The sequence below is a fragment of the Ambystoma mexicanum genome, chromosome 1q (assembly GCF_040938575.1).
Source record: "Ambystoma mexicanum isolate Mex_15411 chromosome 1q, UKY_AmexF1_1, whole genome shotgun sequence".
Lineage (NCBI taxonomy): Eukaryota > Metazoa > Chordata > Amphibia > Caudata > Ambystomatidae > Ambystoma > Ambystoma mexicanum.
The window spans coordinates 1,033,208,491-1,033,227,819 of NC_090922.1; the positions used below are offsets into that span (position 1 = coordinate 1,033,208,491).

A 19,329-nucleotide genomic window follows, 5' to 3' on the forward strand; every position below is an offset into this window, starting at 1 on the left:
TGGGTCCATTGTACCCAATGGGGAATCTTTGGTGCTAATATGGGATTTTTACCTCCAGAAAAAAGCAGGAGGTAAAACAGCCCATTTAGCACCCAATTCGTGTTAGGGCTTGCCCTTAAATTTGGCGATAATACAGTTACCGCCGTATTTAAGGGCTACGACCCAACTCGTGATTAGGCCCATTGACTTACTGACTCACATACTATTGAGAGCGGGCACATGTCCACTAGCGTGTTTTCTACTCAGATGATTCAGGCATTATTTGGAGGTACAGTCTGGAGGATCTAAAGGTTCATGAACCTGGCTGCAGAAGGCTGCAGCAAATCATATTGAATACCTGTGTCAGCACCAGAATGCTAAGTTTGGTTACAGAAATGGACGTATTACTCTGCGGCTGTGCTTCACACAGATCTAGCCGGCGCTGGGGCTGTAGCCGAAAACCTCAAAGGTTAAGAGGTCTGTGCTTTTAACCGAAGAATATGATCACGCCAATCAACACAGACTAATAAATGAATTCAGCAAAATGGGGACAGACTAAGTCAGGAGGACACAAATATACTTAGAGTGAGAAACTCAGTGCATTATATAGGATGTGAAATAGTCAAACCCATCCAGAATATTTGAGATATCCAGAATTATTGTACATGACACGGACCTATTCAGTCCATATTGTTTTAATGTATCATTTTGAAAACCTGGCTGAATTTTACTATGTTGCAGTGGGTCGACAAGCCCACCTTTATTCAGTCTCCGCTTTTTTGCAATCATTCTGATCTAAAACAACGTGTATCTTCTACAGACCCGGACATATGCATTAGTATTCTCCTGAAACCAAAAGACGTCATCAAGTATCTATTTATTTTGCATTTCTTAAAGCGCTCACACAGCCCGGGGGCATCGAGGCGTTGTCTAGCTCAGCAACATTGTCCCTCAGTGCATGCATCAAGAATTATGGCTACCTCTTGTGTTCACTTCATTTTCAGATAGCCATAGTGGTACTATTGAGAGTGTCATTGCATTCACTAACATAGTTATCTTCATGAATTATATGTATAATAGCATTTTGCCCGCCAAGCATTCACAAAGCCAACAGTTTTGGCTTTTATGTATGCATGCGAAAGCCGTTTTCCATGGATTGTAATTGCGGTGCCACCTGTCCATAGTGCCTAGGCTATCTAATGCCTGTACAAGAGCCAACACTATTGACTTTGCAATTCATTGTTATCAACATGAATTGAGCGCAAAGAACAGATGCAATGACACACCTATTGATTATAAATGAAGGGCCTGAAAACACATTTGGTTGAGGCACCTTGTTTATAGTTGCAAATACACCAATCATCTTTACCATTAAAAAAATGCAATTACCTTATAGAAGACTGCTTAGAAAGGACATGGGCTTCCCCAGAAAAGCACTGAGCTAGCTCAAAGGGGTCCATAGGGAAGAGTGTTTTAAATGGAGGGGGGATGGTAGTGTGTGCGAATGGTCAAAGAGACTAGCATGGCCGTGGTTGGTCAAACGTTGGATATAAATCCAAACAATACCCACTGCATGTGTGTCCCCCCCCCCCCCGCCCCTCACATCCCACATCTCTTGTGGCTTCATTTTCCAATCCAATAGTTGTGGCTTATACGCAGTGTTTAAAGTGCCACCTAAGGGCCAAAATGAAAGATTTGGAAATGCATACCCCAAGTCCATTATCTCTTTATTGTACTACTTTTTACACTTGTGGTTTCAGAGTTCCCAAGTTTCAAGAAGCCATGTCTGAGAAGGCCACCTAGCTTTGTTTTTCCCCTTTGGATCCTGAAATTTGTAGTATTTTTCTTTCCCACTTGAAATTTAGGAAAACTACAAGTCCTAAATTTCAAATGGGAAAGAAAAAAACTACAAGTGTAAAAATGCGTGAGCATGACCTTCTCACCATGGCTATGGAAAACGTGACAGTACTGTGATTCCTGCCTCTTTGCCTCTTCAGGGGAGTTAAAACATTTGAGTTTGGACTGCAATGGAATCAGTGAGCACAAAGGTACTTCAGGAAAGCATATTGATTTTCCTCCGTTTACAAACCAATAGTTAGGGTGGCATGTTGTGAGTAGCCCCTAGACATTCTTCCCCTCTGGCCCTCCACTCTAAAGCAGGGCAAACTGTATATTAAAGGAGTCACTGTACGTATTTCAGGAACCGTTATGGGAAATACAAGGATATGACGTGTGGTCACTCAAAAAGCAATCACAAAGAAAGGTGTGCCTAGGCTTAGGCAAACTAGGTATGCAGCGCACAACACGAAGAAAAAACATTGGCATTACACTATGAAATAATCAAGAACATGGAAGTATTTACCTTTTGAAAGCTGCCACTGTGCACCTTTTCCATTAAGCCCAGTAACCAAACCCTAGTTACAAATGAATAATTCTTGTCCGAAAATCATGACTTCTTTTACCCATCGTCCACAAAATGTTTGGACCTATAATTACCAAAGAAAAAAGGTCATGCGTGAATAAGACATTTTAATATTTAATTGGATACAACTAATTTGTTGGGTCTATGTGATTATTGCGGCCCAGTTCACTGCGCCGGCCAAAAATGCTGATTTTTTCCTTTTTTTTACCCCCTTTTCATAGACTATATATGTGGAGGGATACCTCCGCAACCCCTTATACTCCCCCCAACATTCATTAATTACTTTACCCCATTCCTCACATATATATTCAGAGAAATGGGGTTTAAAAAATATTAAGTCGGCATTTTCGGCCGGCGCAGTAAACCCGGCGTAGTAATTGTATGATTCCTATTTGTTTGTTTAAAGCGGCCACTTAACACGGCCGCTTTACAGCTGCTCATAGCCAATCACAAATCATATCATGCTCTTGTACCCAGAAGACAAGTCTGGATCAGCACATTTTAAGATGGGGCATTGCCTTATATAGTAGTCCAGTGAAATCACGTGAAATCTTAGCAGACAGCTTTGAAATAATACTGGCAAGCCAAAGTTTAACATTACAGCGTGATAACAATAGCAGAAACGGATCTCATGAGGATTCGTTTTGGGCAGGGAGGGGCCAATACTAGCTTTAAATGGCCATAGGAATGAATATGGCTATGGGCAGTCAATGTGTGGGTAAATAACCAAACATCTTTTACAACCTGTGTCTTCCTACTCACTTGCCATCTCCCTCTGAGCTGTACTCCAGTGCAATACTTGCAGCGTATAGGTAGTGCTGTCGTGCCACTAATACACCAAATTAAAAATGGTCACCACTGCTTACTTACATGCAAAAAAGGAAAGTGGCCACACAAATGCCAATTGTTGATAATTGCCTGTAGCATCACAGATTTATGCTGTCAGGTTGGAGTAGCAGCTGCTCACCACATGCTGTATTACTACTTCAATACATTAGATGTTTTGCTTTCAATGTAGGAAGTGTCTTCTGAGCTGATGTCAAAGAAGTATGCATACTCCATGGATGATGGCAATCGTCGCCCCGCAGCGGGAAGCCAATATGCTTTTCATTCTTGTGCCAAATTCACGAATTATGGTTTCCAAGTCTGCCTTCAGTCCAAATCACAGAGTGCTGCATTTCTGAAAAATTCTGCTCTCTACAAACTGATTGGTGAAAAAGAAGCTAAACTTGTAATGAAACCAGGTAACTGACAGATCCGACACACAGTTTGCAAAAATATTAGTTTCCTGTTGTCAGTAATCTATTGAATGTGTTTTGACAGCTCACACAGATGCGGCTATCGAAAAGCTTCTCCTGGAAATACAGGCAGGACCAAAATCAGCTTCAAAAATCATCAGCATGGCATCCCAAAATGACAATGAAGAAGATCCTGAGGATGCAGCAGTCCAAATAAAGCTGAAAAAGATCCTGGGGATTGATGAGGAATATCAGGTATTTCTTTTTATTTTGTATTTATTTTTTAATTGTTTATTTGCTAAGCAAAAATGTTCAACCTTAATAATAAGATCAAAACAACAAAATACAATTCACATCACAAAAAATAAAACTGCAGAATAATACATTAATTTTGTTTCCAAATTATTAAAAAGAATAAAGAAAAAAAGAAAAGTAAAAACATTAATATGTACTTCTATAACAATATCCCTGAATAAAAATGAGGCATTTCATTTTAAAATTACATTAAATTCTAATGAATTTAAGAATCCAATAATTGCAATACTCATTGACCTATTCACACCATTCAAACATAACTTCCAAATATGCTCAGAATTCATGGATTTCATTTTATTTAGATGTTTTGAAAAAATACTTGACGCTCCATGCCCACCCCTTCACAATATACAATTAAGTGTTCCAATGATTCGACCGAGTCTACTTCTCTGCATAAAAAGACAAGAAGTACTATCGACTCCGTCCAGATTGAAACACTTATGTATCTCATGTGTCATACGGATGTTCCGTCTAAATCTGGCAAAGTCTTTTCTAATTTTCGGGCAGGGAAATTACCTCCAATGAACAGCTAACGTATCAAGAAACTTATGCTCGTGTAGAAGATGGTTCATGCTCTTCTGGCCATGAAAGTCATTAGTCAGGATACTCCAGTCAAACCTTAACAAGTTACACTTAACTTTTCCCACAGTGCACTTCAGGGCTCCGATTGTATATCTAATTTCGCCCCAAATGCCCTCACATTTAAGAGCATAGTTCCTAACTGTTTTCACCTTTCTGTGCATCAGAAGTTTACTCATGTCCTCATATAGGGAGTCAACACAAGGAAGAAGAAGTTTGTGAGAGAAAGCCAACCACTTCCAAACCATGGTTACAATACCGCAGATTGCAAGTTCGAATTAAATAGCTGTCTTTAGGAACAGCGTTTGGAATTCCCAGTACTCTTCTCCATATTTTGCTTTCAATTTTTTGTAACATTGGGAGGACCCACCCTTGCTAGACCTCGACACCATATGTTAGTTTTGGGATTGCTGGAGACATATAATATTTCAAGAGAGGTATCAAGGAGTGTTTACAATATTTATGCTAAATTAATTTCATCTGATTTATAAACCTGTCAGATCGACGGTTGAGGAAGTTGGTCATACTATCTTTGTTTGAAACATATAGGTATACTAACGCCCCCACTTTCTCCAATCGCTCACCCCCCATTTGCCAGTTTTCTTTGGCGATATGATTAGTCTGCCTAAAGGTCAATATATCTTTTTTTGGGTATTCATTTTCAAATAATATTTTCTTGCATACCCCCTCAAAGGCAGCAAGCAATCTTTGTAAGCCCACGACTGTAGTGCCAACCAATAGAAAGTCGTCTGTGTAGGCTATCCAAGAAGGCCCCAAGTGCCCAACCTTTGGGGGAGCCTGTGCTGCGCTTTCTAGCTCTTATTCCATGTCGAAAACGTAAAGGTTAAAGAGGCTAGAGCCAATATGTAGCCCTGTCTCAAACCGTTCTTGTCTGGTATACCTTTAGTCAGGGCGCCTAGGCTAGTTAACCTGTACCTGTGTTGATTGATGGAGTTGAATGATTAATTTCAGGAGGCCTGATGGAATATCCTAATTGTTAAGTTTCCACCACAGTCGATTACGACTCACAAGATCGAAAGCGGCGATTAAATCGATGGAAACTACATAGATTGCTTTATAACTGCCTTCGAGCACGAAATCCTGTAGGCATCTCAGGAAATAGCCATTGGAAGATGTCCCATGGCTTCTTCTAAAGCCTACCTGCCATTTTATTTTAGCAGGCCAGGTAATTACAATAAGATTAAACTTACTTGCTGGAGCACACTATATTTTTAAGCAAATAAGGGACTCACTGAGGTAGACCCAGGGACTGAATGGTGGTAGACCTAGGGACTGAATGATGCAGTGCAGTTACGAAGGACAGATTGCATGAAATGCACAGGAAACTGGCTTCAACTGAAGCATAAAAAGAAGTATATATCAGAGCACACCTAATTACTCAAAAACTAAATAACTATTTAGAGAAATTTTATTACAATTCTGGGTGCTGGGGAGGAATACACGCCCTGACACTTTGTGTTAAACATAAAACAAAAAGTGTCTAAACTTAAAGACACTCCCGTCCCCTGCACACCTTACAAGCTGAAATAAATCAGTCAAATTTCATAACATTTGCACTTTTATATATAGAAAGAATTGTCAATTTAGAACATAGGTAACAAAATATCTTCATAAAAGTACAGAAAAAAGGTATCAACTGACTTCCAATATGGCCAGCATGAAAAACAAATCAAACCAGACAAAGAAATAAGCTCCCAATTTTGAACTGCAGCTTCAAGCTCTACGCGTTTCGGGGACTATCCCCTTCTTTAGGAGCAAAAATATCTCACAGTGGGAATGTTGTCAAAGAAAATAGAGTCTCTGTCTGTGCATCTGTCTGTGCACGACGCACACAGAACCAGGATCCCTGCGAATACTCCTGCCGTCCTCAACAAGTGAAATGTGATAGCCGAACTCTAAGGCAAATCAATAGCCAATCCAATCCAAATTCAGGACTTCCAGTACCCCGCATCCAATGTAAAGCATCCTGCTGATTATAGAAATGTATAATGCAATTCCAGAAGCGCACCTCTTCACCTCAGATTCAACGGCTCCTCTCCAATTCACACTTAACAGATCCCAACTGAAGCATAGCTCCATATCTGCCAACACATACATTATAGAATGGGTCCGCTTTTCGCTGCCTAACCTATATCCCCTGCCTTTAACTATCTCTATCATCTCCCACCATGACCTTCTAAGTGTTCCCTCAAAGGTCTCTTAATTGGATCGATATTACTATACCCCATCTATTTGCATACACTATCACCATATCCCTACGTTACAGAGCACTTAGTTACTTCACATGTAGGTTCACACTATATAAAACCCAGCCTATACGCATCAAATAAGGTGATAGATATGGTTATCATAAGGTGTGACCCTTGCTGCATGCCGGGCACTGCTGCATATCATCATGGTTGTATTTATAAAAATATTGTGAACTTGATTGATCTATTGATTACATTCAGGTAGGATGTCAAAGAATTGAAAGATACAATTGATCACTGCTTAGGAGAAATTAAATGTTACTCTCGAACTCCTGCAAATCCACCTCTACTATTAGCAGCACATACATGATGCTCAATCAGCGTGTCAAACTACCTGAAGACATGTTCCGTAGGACCGTCTCATAACAGTGGTCCCAAGATTGATAATCTTCCTCATGTTCAGAGGTTCTTTCTGAAATAGCACACAAGGGAAGCATCAGCTGATAAACTGTACTCCATGCTGGCTACCGAATGACACCTCCCCCAGCCAGACATTTTCACTGATCCTGCCTGTTCTTTAAAAAAAATTAAAAAAAATCTCACCTTAGATCATGCTTGCTAATTTGTCGTCTAACCCCTTTTCAGTCTACATCATTACATAATAAAGATTTTGGCCATGTCTTCGACCTAGCAAACCACTTGCAGTGGTCAGAATTCATACCTTAGTGGCCATAGCCAGTGGCCACGTTTCCTGAGTCCTGGCCTCCAGCCATGCTCCTGCCCCACCCATGCCACCTCTGAATAGCCACAGGCTGTGCCTTGCAGCCACTTTGTTAGGGCATGACCCTAGGCTATGACACAGGCCCACCCAATTCACTTAAACGAACTACTCAAAACTGTAGTCTGTACTCAGTGGCCTAGACAAGGTGTGAAAATGTATTTCTACAGATTAAAAGATTTCCTTGTAGCCTTGTGTCAGTATGGCTGCCTGGAAACCTAATAATGTTACCATTGCTTTCCTTGTATTCCTGGATCGCCCTGCAGGGACTCCAACCATTTTTAAATTATTTTAATTCTCTTTTTGCCACTGAAAGTTGTCAGTCCCACGCTGTTGTGTTGCCCTCTCCTGATTGGCTCACGGCCATCACCTGATGCTGCTGGAACCTTCATTAGCTAGTAGCTGACCTGTCCACACAGTGTGGGTGCTGCAGGCAGTAAACAGTCGCTCACATCTGTGAGCCAGCCTTTCACAGGCAGTCTGCCAGTGACCCCCCTGCTGTCCCTCCATGGTTCTCTGACCCCTCGTCTGTTATCGGAATCATCTGTTCTCCTCGTACTTCATGCACTCACCGTGCTCTCTGTGCCGGATGTCACACATGCCCAGCTGCCTCCTAGGAATTATCGCCTCGGTGCACACATTTCTTCTGTGTGCTTCTACCCCCTTCTCAACTAACTTCCTGCTCCCTCCCCTCCATACTCTCTTCCCCCTGGTAGATCTACCTAGGACCCCCCATAGTACGCGCTTTTCTCTTCAACGCCCGCTCCCTTCCAAGCATGCCACTGAAATCTGACCTCCTTCCAAAAGACTCAGACAACCTCATCTTCATCTCAGAAACATGGCCTCACAGTTCCAGCCATCTCAGCAGCTACACCCCCAACCCCCTGGATTTCTAAGTACTCCATTGACCAGTGCTCATCCGTAGATGCAGCTATAGCTATGATATCTCCCACCTCTTTGAACACCCCACTGCACCCTTTTCCTACCTTCTCCAACGCACAAACTTTGGCAAATAAGTTTCATTTCTCCACCTCTGTCTCTTTCTCTTTTGTTCTTATCTATTGCTTCCCCAAACTCCAACCTGGTGTTCCTAGGATTTTGAACATTTAGGCTGACAGTTCTCCTCTTCCCATTGGAGAATCCACCGTGACCACCATGTCCCTGTTTATTCGTATCCCTTGGGCCTCAGGTGGGACCCACACTGCACATACACTTGACCTTATTTTGAGTACCCTTTAGTCCAAGGTTGATCCAGTCATCTAGCTTGACTGGTCCGGCCAGTGGTTTCCCTTTTATAACCCACCCACCCCCGTGCTCATGTGCACATACCTTCCCTGCACTCATGCCTAATTCTACCAGTCCCTGAAAAAAAACTTAATTCAAATGATTTACCAACAGGCCTTAAAGCCTCCATCTGCCCTCCCTGCCACCCCAAATTAACCCTTGATGAGGTTCTGATGCGTTACCTCTGCCTTGGACACCTTTATGCCTATTCAAGACATCTTTCGAGCAGCTACATGCCCTGTCTTCAATGCTTCACTCTGGATTCTCTTAAAAAGGCCTTCAACTGAGCCGAGTGCCTATGGCATTGGTCCTGTGACGACTCAGCAAAAGCTGCTTATACCATCCAACTGTCTTGTTAGAAAAAAGCTATCCGCACTGCAAAGGCCAAAACCTATTGTTCTCACATTGAACTCACTAGCAACACCCCACAATAATGTTTTTTTTTCTGGATGAGCCCCATTTCACCCTGATGCCTCTTCCGCCATTACCCTCTTGCTTCCAACTATGCAAGGATTTGTCACATTAGATGATGATTTCCCCTCTTCCTTATTCTTTTGCCACTAACTCTTCCTCTTTCATGTAACTTTTACTTTATTACTTTATAATTTACATTGCGCACCAGGTGACCTGGAGGCTTACGGGCGCAAGACAAACAACAAGCGCAAGGGAGATCCAAGGAAAACAGTCAGAAAATCATCTGATCCGTAATACAAAGATTGAAAAAACTGAAGATCTGAATAACATGTCTAGTTCCCTCCCCCCAACCCACCTCGGCTAGAGTCCCACCAGCGCACCCTGTATCCCACCTCGGCTAGAGTCCCACCAGCATGCCCCCAACCCACCTCGTCTAGAGTCCCACCAGCGTGCCCCCTAACCCACCTCAGCTAGAGTCCCACCTGCATGCCCCCAACCCACCTCGGCTAGAGTCCCACCAGCGCACCCCGTATCCCACCTCGGCTAGAGTCCCACCAGCATGCCCCCAACCCACCTCGTCTAGAGTCCCACCAGCGTGCCCCCTAACCCACCTCAGCTAGAGTCCCACCTGCATGCCCCCAACCCACCTCGGCTAGAGTCCCACCAGCGCACCCCCTAATCCACTTCGGCTAGAGTCCCCCCAGCATGCCCCCTAACCCAACTCAGCTAGAGTGCCACCTGTGTGCCCCCTAACCCACCTTGGCTATAATCCCACCTGCACGTCCACTAACCTACCTCGGCTAGAGTCCCACCAGCGTGTCCACTCACCCACAGCGGTTAGAGTCCCACCAACGTGCCCTATATCCCACCTTAGCTAGAGTCCCACCAGCGTGCCCACTAACTTAACTCGGCTAGAGTCCCACCAGCGTGCCACCTAACCCACCTCGGCTAGAGTCCCACCTGCATGCCCCCAACCCACCTCGGCTAGAGTCCCACCAGCGCACCCCCTAATCCACTTCGGCTAGAGTCCCCCCAGCATGCCCCCTAACCCAACTCAGCTAGAGTGCCACCTGCGTGCCCCCTAACCCACCTTGGCTATAATCCCACCTGCACGCCCACTAACCTACCTCGGCTAGAGTCCCACCAGCGTGTCCACTCACCCACAGCGGTTAGAGTCCCACCAACGTGCCCCATATCCCACCTTAGCTAGAGTCCCACCAGCGTGCCCACTAACTTAACTCGGCTAGAGTACCACCAGCATGCCACCTAACTCACCTCGGCTAGAGTCCTACCAGGGCGGCCCCTATCCCACCTCGGCTAGAGTCTCACTAGCATGCCCCATGACCCACCTCGGCTAGAGCGCCACCAGAACGCCCCCTAACCCACCTCGGCTAGAGTCCCACCAGCGCGCCGCCTAAACCACCTCCGCAAAAGTCCCACAAGTGCGCCCCCTAACCCCTCTTGGCTAGATTCCCATGAACGCACCCCCTAACCCACCTTGGCTAGGGTCCCACCAGTGCACCCCAAACCCACCTCTGTTAGAGTCCCACCAGCACATCCCATAACCCACCTCGGGTAGAGTCCCACCAGCACGCCCCGTAATCCACCTCGGCTAGAATACCACCAGCATGCCCCCTAACCCACCTCAGGTAGAGTCCCACCAGCACTCCCCCTAACCCACCTCAGCTAGAGTCCCACCTGCATGCCCCCTAACCCAACTCGGCTAGAGTGCCACCTGCGCGCCCCCTAACCCACCTTGGCTATAATCCCACCTGCACATCCCCTAACCTACCTCGGCTAGAGTCCCACCAGCGTGCCCACTAACCCACCTCGGCTAGAGTCCCACCAGCGTGCCCTATATCCCACCTTAGCTAGAGTCCCACCAGCGCGCCCCCTAACTCACCTCGGCTAGAGTCCCACCAGCGCGCCGCCTAACCCACCTCGGCTAGAGTCCCACCAGGGCGACCCCTAACCCACCTCGGCTAGAGTCTCACCAGTGTGCCCCCTAACCTACCTTGGCTAGAGTGCCACCAGAACGCCCCCTAACCCACCTCGGCTAGAGTTCCACCAATGTGCCCCCTAACCCACCTCCGCTAGAGTCCCACCAGCACGCCCCCTAACCCACCTCGGTTAAAGTCCCACGAGCGCGCCCCCTAACCCATCTCAGCTACAGTCCCACGAGCGTGCCCCCTAACCCACCTTGGCTAGAGTCCCACTAGCGCGACCCCTTACCCACCTCTGTTAGAGTCCCACCAGCACGCCCCATAATCCACCTCGGCCAGAGTCCCACCAGCACGCACCCTAATCCACCTCGGCTAGAATCCCACCAGCATGCCCCCTAACCCACCTCAGCTAGAGTCCCACCAGCATGTCCCCCCTAACCCACCTCAGCTAGAGCCCCACCAGTGCACCTGATCTGCATGCATAAGCACCTCAGGTCTCGCAGCTTGCCTTTCCCACTCTTCTCCCCTCCTCTGTAGGACTGTGCTATACAAGACCCAGTTATATTACATTACATTAGAGTGGCCACTGCACTATTTGCCCCAATTTCTGGAACATTTCTTTACTTGTAAGATATCAACATAAATGTTTGTGCCCTTATGTGGGCGATAAGTAAAGGGCTTTAGAAGTGTTCAGGCATATTAATCAGGGCTCAAGTCGAGGGTACACGCGAGGGGACAGAGTCCACTCACTTTCTTCAGAGGGTGGACTTAGTCCTCCCCAGCTAAAATGAGAAACAATCATTGAATGCCTTCTTTGGATTTATGAATTAAAGCCGACCTCGGGGACCAAACGCAGTCGGCAGATTTGTAGGCCAGACACTTCACCACTGCACTATATAAGCTGATGAAAAATAACAAACAACTAAAGGTGAAATGCCCCATTTCGGTACTGCAAGTTCCAGGGAAAACATCTGTATTGGTGTTGATTTTATGAAAGGTAAATGCCATTCGTCCTGTTCAATTTGCACGGTTATGCAAAGCCAATTTAATGAAATGTGCATATTTCACCTTGATATGCTAATTTCCGGTGATGACACATCCCATTGCGTTTGTTGATGAGTCCCCCACTTGAATTTTTAGGACCTCACCCCTGATATTAATGATGTAACAAAATGACATTGTATGTGTCCCACATGAACAACAACGAACACTGAACTTGCTTTGTTTCGGAATTTGACATGCAGGCCCGCAATGGAAGTTTCATAAAAAGACAAGAGAAAAAAGACAGACACCCGAAGGATTCCAACCGCAGAAGGTCCAAGGTTCCAGAAATTGCAAAGGCGAACAAGCATCGACGAGCATCTAGTTCCTCCTCCTCCTCCTCCTCCTCCTCCTCATCTTCCTCCTCCACATCCTCGTCTGCTCAGCAATTGCAGAGGAAGAAAGAGCACCACGGCCACGACCATTCTAGCAGTTCGTCTAGCAGTAGCCAGCAAAACAGCGGGAACAAACGTCTCAAAGAAGCTAAAAATCAAAGGCATCAGAAGAGCAGCAGTAGCAGCAGCAAAGGTAGTGTCAGCAGCAGCAGTAGCAGCAGCCAGGAAAGTGCTCGCCATGGAAACAGGAATCAGCATCATCACAATAAGAGCAGCAAAGAAAAGAGTCCTGGCAATCAGGGAAGCAGCAGCAGCAGTAGTAGTAGCAGCAGTAGCAGCAGTAGCAGCAGCAGCAGCAGCAGCCAGGGAAGTGCTCACCATGGAAACAGGAATCAGCATCATCAAAATAAGAGCAACAAAGAAAGGAGCGAGTCTTCCAGCAGTCAGGTAACCTGCCCGTGTCCTGGTTACTGTATGAAAATAATGTTTCATTGTATGTATGGCTTAAATGTTAGCATTGTTACCTTGTGATATCAACGGAAGATGCCTTGACAGGGTATATGGTTTGGTGTAGTGCCACGCTGAAAGATTGCAAAGGTGTTAGAGTTCAACATTAGAAAGTCTGTAATGCAAGTTGTACTGAAGCAAAGGTCCCTGATAATACGGAAATGTGCAGTGTGGTGGAGCCCAATTTAAACTTGAAGATTACTAAAAATAGCTTTTACTTCTATCTGAAGTATTACAGTCAATGCATAGCCCAGTCCTTTCTTCCATAGGGATTTTGTAAGTAAGGTCGGATGTCACTAAACGCCTTTTGGTTTTGGTTGTTCTCTGCACACAGGCATATCCAGAGATCTATGAATATCGGTTCAGAGCTGGGCACAGGCAAGAGGTATGTTTCCTGTCACTGTCTCCATGTGGGTGTTCTATTCCGTATTAATGCCTGAAAGGGGGATCTTGCACGAGGGTCTGCTGCTGTCTCTTTTGCCTGGCACTGTCCTCGACGGGACTGTAGAACCTGAGAATGCGAGTGCCACCTGGGTTGGCGAGGCAGCATGTGTGAAAGAGGAGGCCTTTCTTAAACCTCACTCTTGGGATTATAGACAGTTTAGCGGTAAACAGCTTTCCTATGGAAATGGAGCAAGGATGTCTGATGCGGGGATCTATCTTCAGACACCTGCCTGCCCAAGCATTGCTGAGCCGTGTGCAAACAGCTTTCCTATGGAAATGGAGTCAGTGCGGGATGTCTGACGGCGGAGATCTATCTTCAGACACAAGCCTGCCTAAACAATGCTGAGCCGTGTGTAAACAGCTTTGCTATGGAAATGGAATCAGTGCAGGATGTCTGACGGCGGAGATCTATCTTCAGACACCTGCCTGCCCAAGCAATGCTGAGCCGTGTGCAAACAGCTTTCCCATGGAAATAGAGTCAGTGCAGGATGTCTGACGACGGAGATCTACAGATATTTTGGTTAGAAATTAGAAAAATGTACTTGCATATGAAATCATCTGCGTGGTGCAGATGTGCAGTGGTAGGTGCTCTCACTGCTTTAAAATAGCCACACACATGATTGGAAATCCACTACCTAAAGTCACCCTTTCATAGATATCCATCTAGAGGATATTGTTAACGATGTGCTAAAAGGGGCCAAACCCATGAACACACCTGGTGAGAACACCACGTGTATGAAGGGACATTTCGAACGTTCCTGGGGAAAATATTACAGAAATAGACGTGCAGAAAGCACGGACAGGCATAGGGGAGGAATATTTGTCGAAAAACATGGTTCTAGCTGGAGACGAAGCTGTCTCTGCTGAAGTGAAATAGTAATGGATAAGAAAACAAGACTGTTGGCCATACTTTTCAAGTCTATTCCCCAATGCTCGGTTTATGTAGGGCTGGGGGGGATCCAAAGTAAAAAGCGAGGGCGTGCTTGTTATATGTACATCAAACCCGTGAGGACCTACTGTAGTTGACACACAGCCGATTAATGAGGACCAAAGAAGATCCTCAGTAAGGTTAACCAAACACAGGGAATGTGTGTTGCTGTTTACTTGGTTACTTTCTACTCATTGCTACCCAGATTCTGGGGATGCGCGTTACCTTAGAGGACAGGCCTCCTTCCTCCTTCCCCACTCACACACCTGTCCATATAATCATTGATTGATGCGCTAAGGAGAGCACATTAGGAAATATAAGCAGTCTTTCAAATGATATTCATCAGTTCTTTTTCTGTCGAGGATCTGTTGTCGTTAACATAATTGAACTCTTTCAGAATCCCACCAGGAGAGCTTCGGGACAGAGATCCTCCTCGGGATCCAGCTCCTCGAGCAGCAGCAGCAGCAGTGGATCTGGTGCTCGGCCATCGCGCAAGAGGGTCAGTGCATTACTGTGTGAATGGAGAAACCAAAAAGACTCCTCAATTAGCGATGAGGTATCGAGGTCAGCAGCAGTGTGTGCTCAGAATATTAATGAGCCTACTAATAGCAGTTTGTACTATGAATATATCATTCTGGAAAACTGGATGCCGACGCAAGACACAATGGGCAAGTTGGCATGCTAGGGTGCTGTTAAATGGACAAGCAGATCTATTTCTCAGCAGTGTTACAGATAATAATGTTCCTGCTACAACTTTCATATTTGGGTTCGTCTTTCCAATAGATCAAACTCCTGGAGAATATGATATGATAAGTTATTTATAACGCACTTAACACCCAGAGGTTTGTAAGCATAGACCATGGATTGAACCTGATGTTGCTCTGTGTCTTCTGGCTTCCAAGGCGAGCAAGTTGCCCCTGAGCTATCCTCCCGAGACAATTTGTTCTGACTTCTTGTAGCCTACATTTTTTTTATTTTCTTGGTATGTAGCAAACTCCTCTGTTTTTTTTAATGACATAAGTTCAACACCTATTTGTATTATCACTATTCAGTCAAAAAACCTGCCACAGAAATATCTACTTCCTATATTTTATGTAAACAATTTGAACCTTTTGAGTTTTTACTATTTGTCTATAATGATAAATGAAGCAACGCTAACCCTTGCAATTGCTCATTGGCCTCAGACTCCTTCACTTACCTGTAGCTCCATTACGCACAGACTCCCCCTTCCCATCACCCATGACTTACGCGGGGAACCGCTGCACTCCATAGGCCTCCACAATTTCTCACTCTACCAACATGTCACTGGTGGGCCACCACTCTCACATGTCATGCCACTCAACAATCCAAACTCCTCCCCTTTGCACAACCGCCCTACTAAACTGACCGACAGTTTGAAGGTCCGTAATATTACCTAATTTCCGAGTTAGGTATTTTGCAGTTCATGTTACTGGATACTGAACTATAATCACCCTCAGTACATTACCTTGGAGAATTAGGGGTATACTACAGTTAAACTTATAAACAAAACACATGACATTTTCTGTTGAAATGTATTGCCATTGCCAACAGAATGGGCACTATATTTAGGCCTCCATTACACCCCAGTGTGCATATGGTGATTTCTATAAAGGCTTCATGTAAGAATTTGGCCAAAAAACTAGGATTCCTTTACCAATCACCCAAAAAATAAAAATAAAACATATCCAGACCTGGGAGATTTTTGAATCAGTGGGAGCAGGGCTAGTCTCATTGCAAGCGGAGGGGATCTGGAGTTGCCAAGTGGTAAAAGGTGTAAAGCAGCTCATACAACATGCACAAGAGGCTACTAGTGAACTCAGCATCCCCAAACCTTATAAAGGAACTCAGCCGGTGCCACCTTTATATGACAACAGAACATATTGGCAACTTGGAATGTTCTTATAAATGGTGGTGGGGCACCTCACCCATGCAGTCTGTGAGTACATTCTTTCATAAGGGAGCGGGAATATTGGGATATTTTTTTATAAATTATGGTTATTCATAAATATTTCTTCAAAATGTAAATAATGAGCCGATACAAAATATTTTTTGGCTGGTTATATAATAATCTGAAAGGCGGCCTGAATTTGCATATGTGTTGTTTAAGGGATGATTTCATTTCCCCTTAGGTTTTATTGACTTGCTCAAGAGCATGGCTTCTTTTCCCACATTAAGGACAATGCCCACTGTAATCTCTCTGACTGGGTTCCATTTTTTCAGGCTGGATTTATGGGAGACAACAAGCCTCCAGTGTTGGCAATTACCACTCAGGCCGTGAGAAGCGACAACAAGAAGCAAGGACACCAGGTGATCGTATACGCCGACTACCACGCCTCCAAACCCCAGATCCAGGCCTACGTGGTGGAAGTCTCGAGCTCCAGTAGGTGGCGAGCCTGCGCTAATGCCGTCGTGGTCAACTCTCATGAGGCACAGGTGAGGCAACCGCAGACCCCTAGGGAGAGTCAGAGAACACTGAGACGACAACACTGCAACATTTAATTCGATGTCCCTGCTTTTTTTTCCATTCGACAGGCCTATCTAAAATGGGGTCAAAATTGCCAGGATTACAAAATCACTACCAAGGCTGAGACTGGGCACTTTGGCAGTCAGCCGGGCTTAAGAGTGAAAGCAGAGTGGCCAAGAATTCCTTCAAAACTGAAATCAGCTGCAAAATTGTAAGAGATCACAAGTTTTGTAACAATTGTTTTCCTTCGATCATGGGACTTATAGTTTTAGATCCCTGTTGAACATGTTTTTAATGTCTCAATTAAGCTGATATTCACACTTTTGAGTTGAAGCAGTTGTTAAATGTAAGCGTCGAGGTATCCGTGTTATTCCAAATGCTGACAAGTTTAATTGGGAATGTTGACATTCCATTGGAGATGCTGTAGTCACCCAGTTATTATTGCGTGAGATTTTCTATGAAACTCTACGGGCCTCATTACGAGTTCGGAGGTAACCATGCCCTTAATAAGGGCATGGCTACCCCCAAACCCGGGTCCGGGTCCCGCAAAAGGGGACTTACCGGGCTATTCCGACCTTGGAGGGCCCGGTAATTCCCATTCGCGGGACCGGGAGGGACCCGGTAAGTCCCCATTCCCATTTGAGCCCCTATAGGGCTCAATGGGAATGGGGAGGATGGTAGCAGCGGTACCGTTAATAATGGTACCGCTGCTACCATCCTGGTCTGCTTGCGGGTGCCGCTCTGGACGCCTTGTCTGACTAGCAGCGCCGGAATGTTGCAGCAAGGTAACAACAGCTCCGGTAGCACTACTGGTGCCGTTGTTGCCTTACCGCAACACTCCTAATGAGGCCCTATGTCTTTTTCGATTGTAAAGGTACATGCTTGTCACTGCCTGTCGAAGCAGGATAGCCTGTTATTCCCAAACACATACTTCCTGAGAGGCGAACAATTGTGCAACATTCCTGAATTCCAAATACCTCGCCGGACAGTGGCGTGTGGTGTAAGGGCTTGAAATAGAAGACGGAGCATGTAGCAAAAGAGCTATGTAGAGAGAAGCACATGAAGGCTAAAGTGGAGGAGAAAATACCACAGACATACAAACCCATTTTGATGAAATACAGGTCGTGGAAAAAAAAATGTGTGGAGGCCATAGGTCCGTCTAAGGAAGAATTATATATGCTGTTGGTTGTAATGCTTTCTATTGGCTCGAAAAGCAGATGCGCAAAGTTTACGTATTTTAGTAATTATGGGACCACTCAAGTCTCATCTGTAGATTTTTTAGGCTGAGGCGGTGTGCTTAAATTCAATGTTGCTACATTGTTTTTAAGAGAGGACGTAGTCTCTTGTAAGATGGGAAGTCACAGCCTTAAAAATAATGACGTAGGTGAGTCAATGGGAGCCAATGCGTTATTCAATTGAATTGAGTACGTTATCGCACCCTGGCAGGGACGGCATTTTGGGGGTTGCCAAATTGAGGCACCTAGGCTGTGGCCAGCGCCGTGTAGCTCTTTGTTTCTGGAATGGTTGGCTGTCTTATTCAGGTCTCTTAAAAAAACAAGGGGTTCCACAAGTGCAACACTTTGAGCAGTGACCCTAAATAAGAAGGAAAAGGAATAACAAATAATTTGTCTTTCTCGAATTCTATACAATAATAGCTAGAATCATTAAAGGTTTATTCCAGGCACACTTCAGGGGGTGAGTCTGATTTAGTCTGTTCTTAAACACCTCAAATTCACAATGCAGACAAAAACGTCCAAAAAGCATTTAGAGTAGACTTAGCATCCATTTGGGACTAGGTATTTTGCTTTTTGCAAGTTGCAGTTATAGCATGTTTTTTTCTGCCACTGACTCTCTTACGATCATCACAAGAGATTCCATCTCGGTGTCCTCGGTCACTTGACAAAATGTTTGTGCCTAAAGGTTTGTGTTTGTGTAGAAATCTTTGACCATAGCACACAAAGTGTCCCTTGATTTCATTGTGCCACAATTAATGCTTTGCTCTAATGTGTCTATCTTTCCTATTTCCATGGCATGTTGTTCAGGATGTTTGATTGCATGTATGATGCAACGCGTGCCCAGAGATCGTGTGTGAGTGCACTTTCCCTGCGCTACTCTAAATTTTTTAATACACCGTTAGAAACCCTCCCAATGTTATGTATTTTGCCAACCTCTGAAGCCTGAAAAGTAGATCCACGCAGGCTTGGCATGTGGCCAACTTTGCACCAGACCTGCAGATGAATCGGCCTGCTGTTAAATCTGTTACCAGTTTAATGGTATCCACTACAGAGTGTAATTTGCTTTCTGACTTTGAGAACATTCAGACATGTAATTGCTAATTTTACTAAAGCCGGTAAAATAGCTATAGCTGGGAAGATAGCTCAGTGGGTTGAGCGCTCACTGCTGCAATATGTGTGTGATCTGCATTTT

General features: G+C 44.9%; 1 protein-coding gene across 1 annotated transcript in view; it reads left to right on the top strand.

Moving 5' to 3' along the window:
• The window catches only part of LOC138540759 (vitellogenin-A2-like), a 135,002-nt gene that overhangs the window by 43,834 nt on the left and 71,839 nt on the right, over nt 1-19,329 (top strand). The window contains exons 21-27 of the mRNA XM_069641708.1: nt 3,420-3,645; nt 3,725-3,894; nt 12,407-12,985; nt 13,380-13,430; nt 14,815-14,916; nt 16,659-16,871; nt 16,971-17,113. Of these exons, the coding sequence (XP_069497809.1) occupies nt 3,420-3,645; nt 3,725-3,894; nt 12,407-12,985; nt 13,380-13,430; nt 14,815-14,916; nt 16,659-16,871; nt 16,971-17,113 (1,484 nt within the window). The remainder of the gene's footprint in view (nt 1-3,419; nt 3,646-3,724; nt 3,895-12,406; nt 12,986-13,379; nt 13,431-14,814; nt 14,917-16,658; nt 16,872-16,970; nt 17,114-19,329) is intronic.